The sequence below is a fragment of the Musca domestica genome, unplaced genomic scaffold (genome assembly GCF_030504385.1).
Source record: "Musca domestica strain aabys unplaced genomic scaffold, Musca_domestica.polishedcontigs.V.1.1 24, whole genome shotgun sequence".
Taxonomy (NCBI): domain Eukaryota; kingdom Metazoa; phylum Arthropoda; class Insecta; order Diptera; family Muscidae; genus Musca; species Musca domestica.
Genome location: NW_026712272.1, coordinates 10306706 through 10323999, shown reverse-complemented (window position 1 = coordinate 10323999; position 17294 = coordinate 10306706). Strand labels below are relative to the sequence as shown.

The 17294-nt window shown below is 38.4% G+C and overlaps 1 protein-coding gene across 1 annotated transcript in view; it reads left to right on the top strand.

Moving 5' to 3' along the window:
* Positions 1-3596: 3596 nt before the first annotated feature.
* LOC101899326 (uncharacterized) overlaps positions 3597-17294 on the top strand; it is a 28893-nt gene continuing 15195 nt past the window's right edge. The window contains exons 1-10 of the mRNA XM_005191001.4: positions 3597-4267; positions 9997-10202; positions 11993-12220; positions 12280-12590; positions 13035-13696; positions 13759-13931; positions 15772-15989; positions 16059-16278; positions 16339-16567; positions 16631-17127. Coding sequence (XP_005191058.1) covers positions 4237-4267; positions 9997-10202; positions 11993-12220; positions 12280-12590; positions 13035-13696; positions 13759-13931; positions 15772-15989; positions 16059-16278; positions 16339-16567; positions 16631-17127 — 2775 coding nt within the window. The 5' untranslated portion in view covers positions 3597-4236. The remainder of the gene's footprint in view (positions 4268-9996; positions 10203-11992; positions 12221-12279; positions 12591-13034; positions 13697-13758; positions 13932-15771; positions 15990-16058; positions 16279-16338; positions 16568-16630; positions 17128-17294) is intronic.

The window sequence follows — 17294 nt, the reverse complement described above, 5'->3', positions numbered from 1 at the left end:
ACTTCTTTTCATATTACTTGATCTTCAATGAACTTGATGCAGATAATATCAATTGTAATATCGCCCAACAACAGTTACACTGGACAATGCAAATGCCACCAAAGATGGACAGTGGATTTGACGTCTCTAGAATTTATGGGTCTGGAAAAAAACTGTATAGAAATATATTATAATATAGCTATTTATTTTTTGTATAAAAGGTCATATATTTTTACAGACCCTTTTTATACCCTCCACCACACTGTGGATGACAACGATGTAGTAAGGGCGGTTAAAAATATCATATTTGACACCAGTGACGGACGCCTGAGTGTGAAAAAATGTGTGTCTGGTTACGTTTCATATAGGAATTGTCCAGTAGCATATTACTGATGGAGTAAGATAGTTCTATTCTCTTTTGCGAGGAAAGTACGAAAAGTAAACATACGGTATTCCTGCAGAAGTTTGCAAATAATCAGCTGATTTGTCAAAACAAACCAATTTGTCCCCCATTAAAAAAAAAGGTGAAGAAAGGAAACACCATAAATTTTACAAGTTTTATAAATAAAAGGAAATTAGCAATAAAATAAAAATATGAGCAATAAAAGAAATAAAGAACGACTTTCAGTAACAATTTGTAACAATTGTTACAAATTTTAGGGTAACCAGACACACCTTATAGTTTCATTTCTATTGCCAGAAAATCATGGTAGAAGAATACAGGGAGATGCATCAATGCTTAAGAACATTGATATGACAAATATTTTTAAATGCTTTTTTTTCAAATATAATTAGATTTTTATATTTTTTCTTATACGAAGTCATTCGGAGGTTATTATACTTCGCGTTTTTTAACAATTTTTATAAATTTAAATAATTTTTCATTCAACATTATCAATTCCAAACTTGGTTTGACAGTGCATTGTCTCAGCAGCTGTCTAGATGCGTCTACCTATATTCTTCTACCATGCAGAAAATTGTCAAATGCATTGTAAAATGCAAAATTGTAAAATATCAAAAGCATTTTATAATTAGTAATATAATTTATTCCACATACATATTTTCATTAAATTATTCACTTTTAATATTATTTATTATTTATTTAATATTTATTTAAATATAATTCAAATCCTTATTTAATAAAAATCTTTTTTAAATTGCCCTGGGTAACCATGGTAGAAGAATACAGGTAGATGCATCAGCGCTAAGTCAATTTTTATATGTTTTCTTATACGACGTCATTCAGAGGTTATTGTATATCGTGTTTTGCAACAATTTTTACAAATTTAAATAATTTTTCATTCAACATTTTCAATTCCAAAATTGGTTTGACAGTTCATTGTCCCAGCAGCTGTGTCGATGCGTCTACCTATATTCTTCTACCATGTGTGTAACGCATTCTTATACCATGTTCTCATTGACAATTGCACAATATTTTTCGCTCTTTAAATTTCGTAAACAATTTAAAGATTTCAAGTTCCTTCAAAATTGTAGAGGGTATTAAAAGTTCGGCCCGACCGAACTTAGTTGGTTTTTACTTGTTTTATTTTCTTGGGTTACATTCATGGTAGAACTAAGAAGGTAATGTCATGCACTCATATGTTTACAATTTTTTTCAAAATTATTCATTTGACAACATCTCATTATCAAAATCTATTTTCATAAATCCATTGTATACCATCTAAATCAGAGACGTTTCTTTTATGCATTAAAAATTGTAGAGTTGACAATGCTAATTTGAAATGAGGTTACCTTTATTTCATTGTACCATGGGTATTTTTCTGGAAAATTATGATACTTTTCTTTTTTCAGGAAATTTGCAAAACTAGCAGATTCTTGGAGTTTTTGGAACAGAGCCTTTATATATTTTCACACAACGAACAAACAAACAACACTTTTGATTAAATTATATATTCCAATGAAAATAGGGCTCGCTGTGATCGAAAAAGCAGGTATGTACTTTACTCATGTATTTCACAACTGAATTGTCGTCCATGTATCACACTCTATGTGAAACTTCTACAAATGGAAATTTTGATATAGCATATGTAAAAAACATTTCGTCTGATAGAGCATTTACTTGTTTATATATGCGCTGTTTTACATTTTCGGATTTATTCTAAGGGTTCTCTTGTTTCTCTTATGTGATCGTTTGCAAATTTAAGCAATGCTGCTAAATGTTATAAAGAGGGGGTAATGAGAAATTTATTAAAAAATATAGTTGAAGCTTGGACTCTTTGTTATACCCTCCACCATACATAGTATGGAGGGTATATTGAGTTCGTCAATACGTTTGTAAATCATCCCTATATTCAGTATTTTATGATTTTAGCTACATTTTTCAATGCAATTTTCTAAAACTCTATACTAGTAGTTCTTTCTAAGCACTTTACCCCCTGGAAGAGAAATGTCTACATAGGTCCACCATATTGTATAGCCCACATACAACGGTACCCCCCATCATTCGATATTTTGACGAATTTGTGGACATTATTCAGCGGAGTTGTTTCAAATATTATATTTAGAATTCGTAATGGGTACTACAGCCTATGACAAAAATTGTGTATTCAGGTTCAGGTCTTCGTATAGGCCCCATATATCACTACCGCCCTATATCCGGTATTTTGGCGATTTTAGGTACAATCTTCACCGAATTTGTTTCAAATTTCCTATTTTAAGTTCCTAATAGGTACTACAGCCTGTGACAGAAAATTGTCTATGTATGTGCAGGTTTTCGTACAGCCCCGATATAAAGGATCCTCTCTATATTCGGTATTTTGATGAAGTTTCGTGATTTGAATATTGTAATAGCTTATAACAAAAGTTGTCTGTGCAGGTCCAGGGTTAATTTCGGCTATAAGCTCTTTTGTTATTTTACGATGACTGAAGCCAGTCAAAAAAAGTGTTTTATGTATTCTTGCCTAAAATATGAGTTCTAAAGACAATCTTCAATTTATCTATATAAGTCCTATGGAGCACCTTTGAAGCATCCAATTAATATCCATTATGAACCTATAATCGATTTTCTAATCATTTGACACCTATATACGGCCATCTATCTATGGAAGATCTTTTGAAAGAAGCTCTCCTCTTTCCCTCTCCCAATGCTAATTTACATATTTATAAAGGCAGGTAAACCACTGTGCCCCAAAATGACATTGCAAAAAAACCATATGCTCTGTAAGAGAAATTTCCAACCAATGGCCTTTTTATGATGTGCTGTTATGTCAATGGCTGGGCTTCTTTCCGGGCATGTCGATGTGTAGGCATGCATGCGTGCCTATGTGTGTGTGTGTTCTTGGGAGTGCGTAAGTTGAAGTTCAGTTCAATTAGTTAAATGGTCAGTTACAATGTGTGTGGGAAATTCAAAAAAACGCAATTGGGAAATTTTGCAAACAGTGGATGGAAATGGGAATCCTTGCGCTTAGTCTAGGTAGAGGAGAGGAGAGAGGAGGCTGGCGGAGAGAATTGAAAATACTCTCTCTTCTCCTGTAAGAGCAATTTTCATGTCAAAACACAAGACTCTCTTTAATTCAGAGATTGAAATTCACATTTCGCTGATAGGAGCTCTGGAGCGAGCTGAAACCCAGCAGCATCAGCGGCAGCCATGACGGACGGCCTCAAAGAATCATTGAAAGAAATCTTAAAACAAACTTTGCGAGTTTTCAAGATCAGTAGCAGTTTGAAACGCGAGAGTAACGGACAACCGAGCAATAACTTTCCGATTCGTTTGGCGGACGGAAAGAAAGCGCGATTTGAATTTGATTTTATTTTGTGTGTGTGTGTGCATGTGTGGTGTTGTATTTCAATACTTTATCACCACCAATTCCAACAATTGTGCTGGCAGACCTTTGGTTGACGAAAAATAATCATTCCAAATATCTGTGGCGAAAAAAGCGGACAAAATTTGTTTGCCGTAAAAATTGAAAATTAAAACAAAAATGTATTGAAAAACGGAAAAACCTAAAACAAATTTAATAAGAAAATCTCGCAAACAAATAAACAAACATAAAGAGAGGGGTCGGCCTTATCTCCCTTCGTAATGTCATAAAACGATCCCGCAATATTTTAATACACAATAACAATACCAACAACAAAACACATCTATCTAAATCACCAAAGATAAAGTGCAACGACCGTTCCGGCTCGGCTTCTTTTTCTTTTAATTCAACGAGTATTGAAATAAAAAGAAAATCAAATCAGAATCAAATATCAAGTGAAATTTGTGACCCCCTCCAATCAAATAACGCCTAAAACATGAGGCGCTTCAAGTGCTCCGTGTTAGTGTGTATGTAATCACTGTTTTTTTTTATTTAAATAAAAAAATTTAATTCAAATTCAAAACTTTTAAATGACGTAATTGTTTTTAGTTAATTTCACATTACCCAGTAAATGTTTTTGCTGCTAGCCGGTCCTTTCTCGCTTTCGTCGTCTTCGTCTTTTTGCTGTTTCTTTTTTTTTTTCGGTGTTGATAAAGATTTTTTTTGTCTCAATTCAGAGGAAATCGAATGCCCGCATTAAATTTTTGATATGTTTTGCAAAAAAAAGCAGTCATTCATTGTTTATTATTTGGAAATATGTTATGTCAAACAAAATTATGTGCAAATTATTATGGGCCCAAGGTCAAATATTAAAAAAAATCCAATTCGTACTCTAGATTCATTCAATAAAAATAAGATGTATTTATTGAATTTTTAATGAGTTTTTAATCAGTGAATCCGGAGTTAAATTCATAGTCAAAGTTTTTATACCCTTCAGTATGAGGACTGTCGAAAATCTTCAAAATATTTGTATATTTCAAGTTGGATGTGAGGAGAGATATGGATTTAATAAACACAGCTCAAAGAAATAGGGTAGAATATGTATTTTTATTTATGATATTCCAATAAATTAAAGGAGCAGTGATAAAAATCAAACAGTGATAAAAATCGCTTGAAAATGTGACTAAATTTTTATAATTTTTTTAAAAGGAGACGAGTTAGTCCCATTGTTACTTTTACCATCATTCTAAAGGTGCAAGAACATAAATAGCTTTTTTTGATTGGTTTAAGTCGCCGGCTGGCTTCTTCGTAAAAGATGAAAGGAAAAAGGAGTTCTAGTCAGACTTATTGCAATTTCGGCCTTGTGCACCCTCTGCTTCTTTTAAGATAAAGATTGTCGATTACTTAAGCCATTAAAAAAATCATTTTATGTATTCTTACCTTAGTAGTATTTATACTGCCTCAAAGGTGAAGTTTTGAGCAGTTATTTAGAATATCAACCAAAAATACGAACCCAAAACATAAATAGATAGTCCATTTCGGGGGTGTAGCGTTATATTTGGGGTTTATTTTACCTCTTGCAACAGAAAATGTTTATTAAAAAATAAGATCAAAACACCAAAAATACTCTAAAGGTGAGAATATATAAAACGTTTTTTTTTTTTCATTGGCTTAAGTCATCGGCTGACTTCTTCGTAGAGGAACAACGGAGTTTTAGGTTAAAATTGAAAATCGGAAATTTTAAATTAAAATTTTAATAATAAAATTAACAAGTAAAAAAGCTGTAAGTTCGACCGGGCTGATCTTTCAATACCCTCCACCATTTGGAACGATTTTGGCAATTTTCGAAAAAATATAATCTGTTAAAATCTTAAAAATATCGAATGTAGCCGTAATATTAGGGTCTATACGACGAAGTGGACCTGCATAGGCAACTTTTGTCATAAACCATAAATATTCCGAATATCGGGAGGTACCGTTATAAGGGGGTTATATGAAGACGTGGACTTGCACAGAAAATTTTCTGTCATATGCTGTAGCATCCGTTACTACTTCAAATACCAAATTTAAAACATTTCCGGTGAATAATGTCGCTTAAATCACCAAAATACCGAAAAAAGGAGGTACCATTATATGGAGGCTATACCGAAACGTGGACCTACACCATCCTTTTTTAATACCAAAAGTCCTGCAGACATAATACACATTTGAGTAAAATTTTATCAACCTACTTCATTTCGTTCAGAAGCTAGAGTGATTTCCACAGACGGACGGACATCGCTAAATCAACATAGAATTTTATGCTGATCAAGATGTATATATCGATGTGTTACAAACGGGAAGACGAACTTAATATACCCTCCATACTATGGTGGAGGGTATAAAAACAATACACATTCACATAAAAATAGCGTATATGTTTTGAAAGAAAAAAATTACTTCAGAGGTTGTTTTATTCGACCTCCTTTTATTGTAGCCATGGTAGAATTAAGAAGGTAGAGCCGTGCAATCATTTGTTTAAATTGTTCATTGAATATTCAAAAATCAGAGATGGGAACCTATTTTCTAGGCAGTGAAATTTGACAAGGTAAATTGCAGAAAATACAGAGATGGACGTTTTTATTTGAAATGACTTTACCTTCTTAATTTAACCTTGAGCTACATAAATCATGGTAAAATTAAGAAGGTAAAGTAATTTCAAATAAACTCTTCCACCTCTGTATTTTCTACAATTTACCTTGTCAAATTTCACTGCATAGAAGGCAGATTCCGACCTCTGATTTGTCTATTTTGACAATGAGATGTTGTCAAATGAATAATTTAAAAAAAAAAATGTGAACTTATGATTGCATGACTTTACCTTCTTCATTCTACAATGACCTAAATGTAGACAGAACGATATATAGTAGTCAATACCAGAATGTTAGGATTTTTATCAGGGCACGAGCTATGTTTTAATGATCTGTCATTAATATTGTGATTTCAACAGACGGACATAAGTAAAACCACTTGACGCCCATAAAGAGTATATACAAGGTAATGTCATTTCAAATAATAATATCCATATCCGTCTTTTTTGTAATTTACCTTGTCAAATTTCACTGAATAGTAACAAGTTTCCATCTCTTATTTCCGTATATACAATGGATTTACAAACATATTGAAAAAATAAAGAATGTAAATATTTATAAAAAATATTTCTACCATGGTAGAATTAAAAAGGTAACCTTGTTTTACAATATGTTTACAATTTTATTGGACATTTGACAACCTTTCATTGTCAAAATGTTTATATTCATAAATCCATTGAATATACACAAATCAAAGATGGGAGCCTATTTTCAATGGAGTTTAATTTAACAAGATAAATGACAGAAAGTGCAGAGCTGGACATTATTATTGGAAATGACTTTATCTTGAATTAATTGTGCCATGATTTCTACATTAGAATACAATTCGTACGTCTATCCCTCTGACTCATCTGTAAAGTGACATTTTCCATAGCATAATTTTAGGTGCTCTCCATTATTTTTAAACCAAAAAAAAACATGGCACATACTATTTAGGTTGCGACAGCTATTACATACAGTTAAAAAATGAATTAGAGAATACCACTACAGGTGTTACAGATATATGGAGCTATAGGAAAACGTAGACTTTGCCTATAACGAACACCAAATTTTCTTTTATAGGAGGTACTACATTGCGAACTCCAAATACCAAATTTGAAACAATGTCAGTGAAAAGTGTGACACAAAACATCATAATACCGAATATCTGGAGGTATCGTTATAAGTTGTCTATTCCAAAACTTGGATATAATTTTTTTTAATTCTATTTAATGAGAGCAAAATGTTTCGGAAATAGCATCAAATTTTAGAATAAGAGTGCAAGTACATAAAGAGCTTGAAGTCATGGCTAGGCATATTTTGTTACATTTCATAAAGGGATTACAGATCCGCACTAAAACCCTGCCGTCGTTTTCCATTATAATTTGACATTAATATGCCTAGCCATGACTTCAAGCTTGTTATGTACTTGCACCTTAAGTTTAGATTTGTTCGAATTGCTCACCTTTGGCACGAATTATGGCCTTCAAACGGCCAATGAAACCGTCACACTCTGCCCGAATGTTTCTCTGCGGTATTTTGGCCCGTTCCCGGTGAAGCGCTTGCTTGAGGTGATCGACAGTTTGGTATTATTTTAGTGCCAACCTTGCTTTCCAAAATACTCCAGACACTATAGTCCAACGGATTGGTATCCGGAGATTTTGGTGGCCATTGTGCGCTGGAAATAATGTAAGGAACCTTATTTTGTAATCATTCTTAGACGTATTCTGTTGGTGTTGAATCCTGCTTCAATACACCCTCCAGAATATTTTCGCGATAGTATTCGGCATTTATTCTGATGCCATGGTCTAATAATACGAGCGGAGAGCGACCATCGGCTGTTATGGCGGCCTACGGCCCACACCATCATCATGGCCGGCGCTTGAGTTCTGGTGTCCAACCGAAGGTGCACATTTTCAGCTGACCTCTTTGGCAATTAAACACGATCATTTACAAACTGCTGGACAACGAATGTTTTCTCATCCGAGAAAACCAAATTCGGCAGTTCACCCTTTTCGGCCAAGCGAAACAACTCTTTAGCTCTTTTGAGCCTATTTTCTTTCTGTTGCGGTGTAAGTTCTTGCACTTTTTGGAATTTCAATGGCTTTAACCCGAGCTCATTTTTTAATAATTTCCGAATGGAATATTGCGATATGTTCCGGTCACGAGCCATTTTCTGGACACTGCGACGCGGGTTTCGATCAAGTCACTTCTTTACTTTTCGAACCATTTCTACTGATGTCTTCCGTCCGTCGGGCCACGCTACCGGTATCACGGTAACGAGCGATGGTAGGATACACAAAAGATTTATTAAAATTTAAATGCTGGAGTGCTCTAACGATAGCTACTAGTGGTTTTCCCGGCCAAATATATAGAAATCACACTTGAATTCCATCACGAATAACTTTTTTTTCTGGAAAATTTTCTCCAAAATGCTTTTGTACGCTTGTAAACAATATAATGTGCTGTCATAGGGATAATTTTAACAGCTGTCGGACAAGTGTCTTAGAAATGACGGCAGTCTGAAGTTGTGTAAAGTGTTTTTTTTCACATTTTTAGAATTTACGTATGTATTGCCTACTTTGAGGAGCTCAAAAAATGTACACATCTTTTTTGCAAGTAATTTATAAACATCGTTAACATCGCAAGCCTAAAGGTTAGAGTACATAAAAGGCGTTTTTTGACTGGCTTTATACTTGCTCACCCTACGCTCCTTTGTTCTTTTACAAAGAAGCCAGCCGATGACTTAAGCCAATTAAAAAAGCGTTTTATGTATTCTCACCTTTTTTGTTTTATTTTTTGGCTCATTTGCTTGCAAGTTTCTGCAGTGATTTTCATATATTTCTTGCAAAAGAGAATTAAACTACTTTGCACTCTCAGAAAAAAGCTTCCCGCATGAAAAGTAATCAGGCAAACCTAACTATACCAAGGGTGAATTTGTTGATTTTGAAGGATTTCTATCTGGTATTGGGTTTTTTTTGGAAGGATATCCATCTGTAGAGACTCTCTGACCTTCAGCTCGTCTGTGGAGACCCCCTGGCCTCCAGCTCGTCTACAGAGACTCCCTGGCCTTTAGCTCATTTATAGAGACTACTTGGCATCCAGTCCGCCTATAGAGACTTTCTGGCTTTCAGTTCGTCTATATAGATACCATGGTTGAATATGCTGATTTTGAAGGATTTCCATTTAGTTTTGACATTTTCGCTAGTTTTTCATTCCCATACTCTCTCTGGAGTTTTCTCAGGGCGAATTTATCAATTCTTTCTTATACTACTTTAATTATTAAAATGTAATTTAGTAAATTTACGATGCGTACTTTATGGAATCTCCGACTAAAATAACGAGATGTTACAAAAGGAAGGATTAAATTAGCACATCCTCTATCTTCTTTAAAAGTACTCAAACACAACATTGAACGTAGTAGAGCTTTAAAAAAACCTCCAAATACCGGTGTCCTCAAGGTTAAAGGGTATAAAATGATTTGACAAGACGGTTTTTTAATTTCACTTACATAGAGTAGGCATCTGTAGCGCTTTTAAATAATGTTAAACTATAAAGACTAAACGAGAAAGACGTATATGCTTGAAGGACCTTTTTACATAAATACCCTGTTATCTACCTCACCTAATATAAATCTTCTCTTACAGATTTATTTCTAATATTTCCGGCGTCACATCATGCCTTCAACATCATCGGCATCAACAAACAAATGCTGTACGAATATGTGGGTACAGTACAGGTTGGTGCCAAAGCGCCGCAGGACGAAGAATTGCCAGCACCACCAACCTCTGGCTGGATAGTGAGGGGTAAATTAACATTACAGAGGCAAAGTAACAGTACACTGGCGGCAGCGGTGAGTAAACAATTAATAAAGTAGGATTCTCCACCCATCCTTATCTGTAATTCTTTTGGAGCATGCTAAAATTCACACCTCTTAATCTAATGTCGACGCATGCACCTTTATAGTATTTTTTTTTTGTTTTTGTTGTAATAATTTTTATCTCACGTTTTCGGTTTATATGAGAGTATTTGTGGGTTCGTAAATGTCAATTCATTTGCCAATTTCAATTGAAATCAATTAATAATTTTTGCTGCTACTGCTGCTGTGATTCCTCATTGCGACCTCTTGACCCGCCAACACACAGAACGAGCAACAACACATTTCGATGTGTTTGGTATTCAAAATCACAGAGTGTTCAATACAAGGGTCGATCAATGTCGTCAATGATTCAAATTGAACAACGATAAAGATATGTCTATATATATATATAGAATGTGATGGAATCGCCTAAGATAGGCGTTATATTGAATTGATGCCATTAGTCTAGCCTTAGATTTTGTTTTTTCGAGAGGGATTACCATATAATTGTACTCATCATTAAATAATACGCCACCCTTCTGATATATGTATAGCTAGTCTTTAAATACTCCTAGGAAATCATTGTCTTTAGCTCATTTATATATAATCATTAGCCCTACCTTCAACTCCCACATAGGCTCCCTAGGCCTTCAGCTCATTTTTATAGACTTCCAGGTCTTTAAAGCTCATCTTTATAGGTTCGATGACCCTTCCGAAAATCGTCTTCATGCCCTTAACAGAGTCTTATTAAATTCTGTGGCCTTCCAGCTCGCTGGCCTTCAGCTCGTCTATAGAGACCCCCTGGCCTGCACCTCGTCCATAGAGACTCCCTGGCCTGCAGCTAGTCTATAGAAATCGTCCGAAAATCGTCTTCATGCCCTTAACAGAGTCTTATTAAATTCTGTGGCCTTCCAGCTCGCTGGCCTTCAGCTCGTCTATAGAGACCCCCTGGCCTGCACCTCGTCCATAGAGACCCCCTGGCCTGCACCTCGTCCATAGAGACTCCCTGGCCCTTCAGCTCGTCCATAGAGACTCCCTGGCCTGCAGCTAGTCTATAGAGACTCCCTGGCCCCTCAGCTCGTCTATAGAGACTCCCTGGCCCCTCAGCTCGTCTATAGAGACTCCCTGGCCCCTCAGCTCGTCTATAGAGACTCCCTGGCCCCTCAGCTCGTCTATAGAGACTCCCTGGCCCCTCAGCTCGTCTATAGAGACTCCCTGGCCCCTCAGCTCGTCTATAGAGACTCCCTGGCCCCTCAGCTCGTCTATAGAGACTCCCTGGCCCCTCAGCTCGTCTATAGAGACTCCCTGGCCCCTCAGCTCGTCTATAGAGACTCCCTGGCCCTTCAGCTCGTCTATAGAGACTCCCTGGCCCTTCAGCTCGTCTATAGAGACTCACTGGCCCTTCAGCTCGTCTATAGAGACCCCCTGGCTCTTCAGCTCGTCTATAGAGACTCCCTGGGCCTTCAGCTCGTCTATAGAGACTCCCTGGGCCTTCAGCTCGTCTATAGAGACTCCCTGGGCCTTCAGCTCGTCTATAGAGACTCCCTGGGCCTTCAGCTCCCTGGGCCTTCAGCTCGTCTCTATAGAGACTCCCTGGGCCTTCAGCTCGTCTATAGAGACCAACTGGCCTTCAACTCGTCTAGAGAGACTCCCTGGTCTTCAGTTTCAACCATTAACTCTTGGATAAAGACTCCCTAGGCTTTCCCTGTCCTTCATCTCCTTCCTTCAAGGGTTATTTTTCTCCTGATCTCTAATCGTATTAAATATTTCCCTTTATCTTCCAGCTCGTCATTGACGATGTCACTCTTAACAATTCCGGTGAAAAGTTCCTGCAAAACAAAGAAATGTATCCAACCTATAAACCCTTCAAAATTGCCCTTACCTCTGAGGGGGCCATCAAACATTTGGTCTTCAAGGAAGGCGATCCAATTTGGTCTACCAATTTCAAGCGAGCCATAGCATCAATGATACAATTTCAGACCAAAAAGTCCGGGGCTTTTGTGGTGGATGAGGTGAGTTTTCATTTAAATAACCTAAAAATTAAATCTTAAAATGTTTTCCACATTTCCAGATGGGTATCCATGGTGAATGTCAAACGGAATATTTCATTTCGAACAAAACGAATTACATTTCCATACGTAAAACACCCGAGCTGAGTACCTGTAAACCCTATGCCGAATCCATACACATTACGCGTAGTAATGTTCCGACAAATACGTGTAAATTTGATTTCCAACAAAATGTGATTAGCGGTAATGAGGCCATATTTGGTATGTTGCCACATCCGGAGACGGGATATTTCTTGAGCATGGCTCATGTGAAGGGTTCGACACTGATTCACACCTTTGAGTCGACCGGTGAAGCTCAGTTCATTAATTCAGAGTAAGTATTGGGGGGTGGAATCGCCATTCTCCAACGCAATTTCACATAAAGTTTGTGCTAAGCTAAGTTTGGCGCCCAATGTGGGGCATTACTTCTAATCATGAAGACTCTATCACTGCAACCCATAATATCAAGAAATCGTTCCCATAAGTTATTAAGTAAGGGTCAGTTGGCGCGCAATATCGTAAATTGTTCTATTAGTTATGATAGGGTCACTTTGGCGCTCAATGAAGTATTACTCGCAGTCATGCCTTCTCAATTGTCACAACGAATGATTTCCAGCAAGTTTCCTTGTTGATAATAATCAGTTTAGTTTGGCGCCCAATTGATTAGTAGATCATTTAATTAGTTTCAGTGCCAGAATTTTTAACCAATTACTTCGACAAAGGCAATCAACATCCACTATCTTTTTTTAAACCTTAAAAACTCCCCTTTCTTTCACAGACTACTCCTAAATTTCCTCAACGAAACGACAATCGATAACCCCATCGATGTGGAGACTTCCATGAGTTCAGTGGAAACCGGTTTACAATTACTACCCATCGAATTGAATGATCCCACGGGGGGACGTAATCCACAGCAACAGGAAACCCTTATCAAAACAGCTTCACGTCTTTTGGACAACTTAGCCGAAGGTCTTGAGATATCCAATTATAAATTTACCGAACCCTATGATGCCACAGTATCCGATGTAATACGCCTACTAACTGAAATGGATTTTGAATCTTTAAAGAAATTATACACCGAAGTGGATATTGGTACCTCCTATCGTCAGGAGACCATACGCAACATATTCCATGAAATAATACCAAGGATTGGCACTAAAGCTTCAGTATTCTTGACCCGTTATTTGGTGGTGGAAAAAGAAACCAAATCGACCATTGCGGTCCAATTACTGGTCTCAATGCCTTTTCATATTTTCGAGCTATCCCATGAATTGGTTAAGGAATGTGAAGTTTTTCTCACGTTGGGCCCCGATCGACCTGATGTCAGGCAGGCGGCCATATTAAGTTTTGCCACTTTGGTGTATAACGTGCACATTGCCGGTGCCATAAATCGTGATATTTTTGAGGATTATGTCCAGAAGTATTTTAATTTTTATTTAAGTAAGTTCAGCTTCTCCTTTACACTTTTAAGAGATTTGGATAATTTTTGCATTTTTTTGCAGGTTCCCGCGACTACGACACCAAAATGCTGTATCTGCAAGGTTTAAGTAACTTACAGGTTGGCAATGTGGCAAATTACTTGGATCCCATTGTCAGTAATGGTGAGGAGAATCAGGATATCAAATTCTTGGCTGCATGGACAACATTATCATTGGCGCCCAATCGTGCGGAAAGGGTAAGTCACAAGTTGTATACATTAGAGTTCACATCGATTCACTGGCTCTTCAGCTATATAGGTTCGCTGACCCTTCAGAACGTCTATATAGACATGCTGTCTTCAGCTCGCCTATAGAGACAAGCTGAGCCTTCAGCTCGCCCATACATAGACAAGCTGAGCCTTCAGCTCGCCTATAGAGACAAGCTGAGCCTTCAGCTCACCTATAGAGACAATCTGAGCCTTCAGCTCACCTATAGAGACAATCTGAGCCTTCAGCTCGCCTATAGAGACAAGCTGAGCCTTCAGCTCGCCTATAGAGACAAGCTGAGCCTTCAGCTCGCCTATATATGCAGCTGAGCCTTCAATTCGCCTATAGAGACAAGCTGAGCCTTCAGCTCGCCTATACAGACAAGCTGAGCCGTCAGCTCGCCTATGCAGACAAGCTGAGCCTTCAGCTCGCCTATGCAGACAAGCTGAGCCTTCAGCTCGCCTATAGAGACAAGCTGAGCCTTCAGCTCGCCTATAGAGACAAGCTGAGCCTTCAGTTCGCCTATAGAGAGAAGCTGAGCCTTCAGTTCGCCTATATAGACAAGCTGGCCCTTCAGCACGCCTATATAGACAAGCTTAGCCTTTAGCTCGCGTATATAGACAAGCTTAGCCTTCAGCTCGCCGATAGAGACAAGCTGAGCCTTCAGCTCGCCTATAGAGACAAGCTGAGCCTTCAGCTCGCCTATAGAGACAAGCTGAGCCTTCAGCTCGCCTATAGAGACAAGCTGAGCCTTCAGCTCGCCTATAGAGACAAGCTGAGCCTTCAGCTCGCCTATAGAGACAAGCTGAGCCTTCAGCTCGCCGATAGAGACAAGCTGAGCCTTCAGCTCGCCTATAGAGACAAGCTGAGCCTTCAGCTCGCCTATAGAGACAAGCTGAGCCTTCAGCTCGCCTATAGAGACAAGCTGAGCCTTCAGCTCGCCTATAGAGACAAGCTGAGCCTTCAGCTCGCCTATAGAGACAAGCTGAGCCTTCAGCTCGCCTATAGAGACAAGCTGAGCCTTCAGCTCGCCTATAGAGACAAGCTGAGCCTTCAGCTCGCCTATAGAGACAAGCTGAGCCTTCAGCTCGCCTATAGAGACAAGCTGAGCCTTCAGCTCGCCTATAGAGACAAGCTGAGCCTTCAGCTCGCCTATAGAGACAAGCTGAGCCTTCAGCTCGCCTATAGAGACAAGCTGAGCCTTCAGCTCGCCTATAGAGACAAGCTGAGCCTTCAGCTTGCCTATAGAGACAAGCTGAGCCTTCAGCTCGCCGTTGCAGACAAGCTGAGCCTTCAGCTCGCCTATAGAGACAAGCTGAGCCTTCAGCTCGCCTATAGAGACAAGCTGGTCCTTCAGCTTGCCAATATGGGTTTGCTGGCCCTTCAGCTCCTCTATATAGATTCGCTTGCCCTATAGATTCGCTGAGCCTGCAGCTCCTCTACATAGATGAGCTGAAGGGCCAGCTCCTCTATATAGATTCGCTGACCCTTCAGCTCCTCTCTATAGATTCGCTGGCCCTTCAGCTCCTCTATATAGATTCACTGGCCCTTCTGCTCCTCTATATAGATCCGCTGGCCCTTCAGCTCCTCTATATCGATTCACTGACCCATCAGCTCCTCTATATAGATTCGCTGGTTCTTCAGTTCCTTCATATCAATTCGCTGAACCCTCAGCTTTTTCTTACGGATTCGTTGGCACTTCAGCTCCTTAATAACGATTCGCGAGCTCTCCAGTTCATCTAAATAGATCCCCTGACCCTATTAAACAAATCTGCCGATAACCTATTATCTGACGTCTTGTAATTTTGCCTTTTCCTATTTTTCTTTCAGATCTATGAAATCTATTGGCCCATATTCGAGTCGCGTAATGCCAGTTTGGAACTGCGTGTTGCGGCTGTAACTCTGCTATTGATCTCCAATCCTACCGCTGCCCGTCTAATAAGTATACATCGCATCATACAAAGTGAAACCGATCCTCATATGATCAATTACTATAGGACCACCATAACAAGTATTTCGGAGACCACATATCCATGCTATCAAAATTTGTGAGATTCAAAAAATGGGAACCATCCTCCCGACAAACTTTTAACCTTTTTTCGTTTTGTTTTTTTTAGGCGACGTCTTCTATCCTACATGCATCGTCATTTACCCCAAAAGCCGGAGCCCCGCTATTGGGTAACTGGTAATTACATCTTCGATTATCGTGATTCGAAATTCGGTATTGGTGCCATGCTACAGGCCTTCTTGGTGGGTGATCCTAAATCCGATTTACCCGTGGTGGCTTATTTACAATTCGATACAGAGGCTTTGGGTAAATTTACGGGACAAATGGCGGTAGGTTTTCCCAAAGGTGCACTTTGAAGGCCCCCAATTAATTCCTTATCTTTTAAACAGTTATACATCAAAGCCCGTGGCCTGCCGGATAACTTGTTCAAGGCTTTTATGAACATCAATGGTAACCCCACCAAATACATTAACATACAAAATCTACTCAAACTTTTGGATGCTCCGATTGTGGCCACCAAGCCGTTGCATTTGGAATTCATTTTGAAAATGGAAGGCAAAACGGTGCTGTCGTATTACTTGAATGAACGGACCTATCAGAAGATTACCTATTATGATTGTAAGTCTAATAACGATTTTATAATCTGCTCAACATCTAAATGATCTCTTGATTTTTTTCCAGTAATTGATCGTATTAGTTTCTTGATTCATGCCGATTCCCATATCAACATGCAAACGGTACGCTGGCCCTTCATGACGAAGTATGTTGTGCCCACTGTGTTGGGTACCCATGCTGATGTGTTGCTGCAGACCACAGTGCTGACTTCGCTGCGTGGTAATATCACCCAATATCATGAGACCAAGGTCAAACAATCGTCGTTGGAAATTGATGCCCGCTATTCATCGTATGCCTCATGCCGCAGCCGAAGTTATAATCCTTTCCTAAATTTGGATCATGAAATTAATCGTGAACAAGGTTTTCTCATTTATATTCCGCTGTATTTGAGATTAAATTATTATGCAGGGGCCTGTTGGGAATATACATTCACGCGTCCGGAAAATCTTACAAGTGGTCTGTCGTTTAAATCACGTTCGGTGACCATAACCAAGGGATTGATAACGAAATCGGCCAATGAACCTTTTGAGGAGATCATGTATCCGGAGCGACATCATGATGTGGTAAGTAGGGAGATTTTTGAAAAATCCTTTGCTCTTAGATGCGAATTTTACGGAAGAAGGTCCATATAACACCTACGGTGAAACAGATCCTTGAGTTGCTCTATATAAACACGTCGATCCTTTAGCTTCTCTATACAGACATGCTGATCCCTAAGCTCGTCTATATA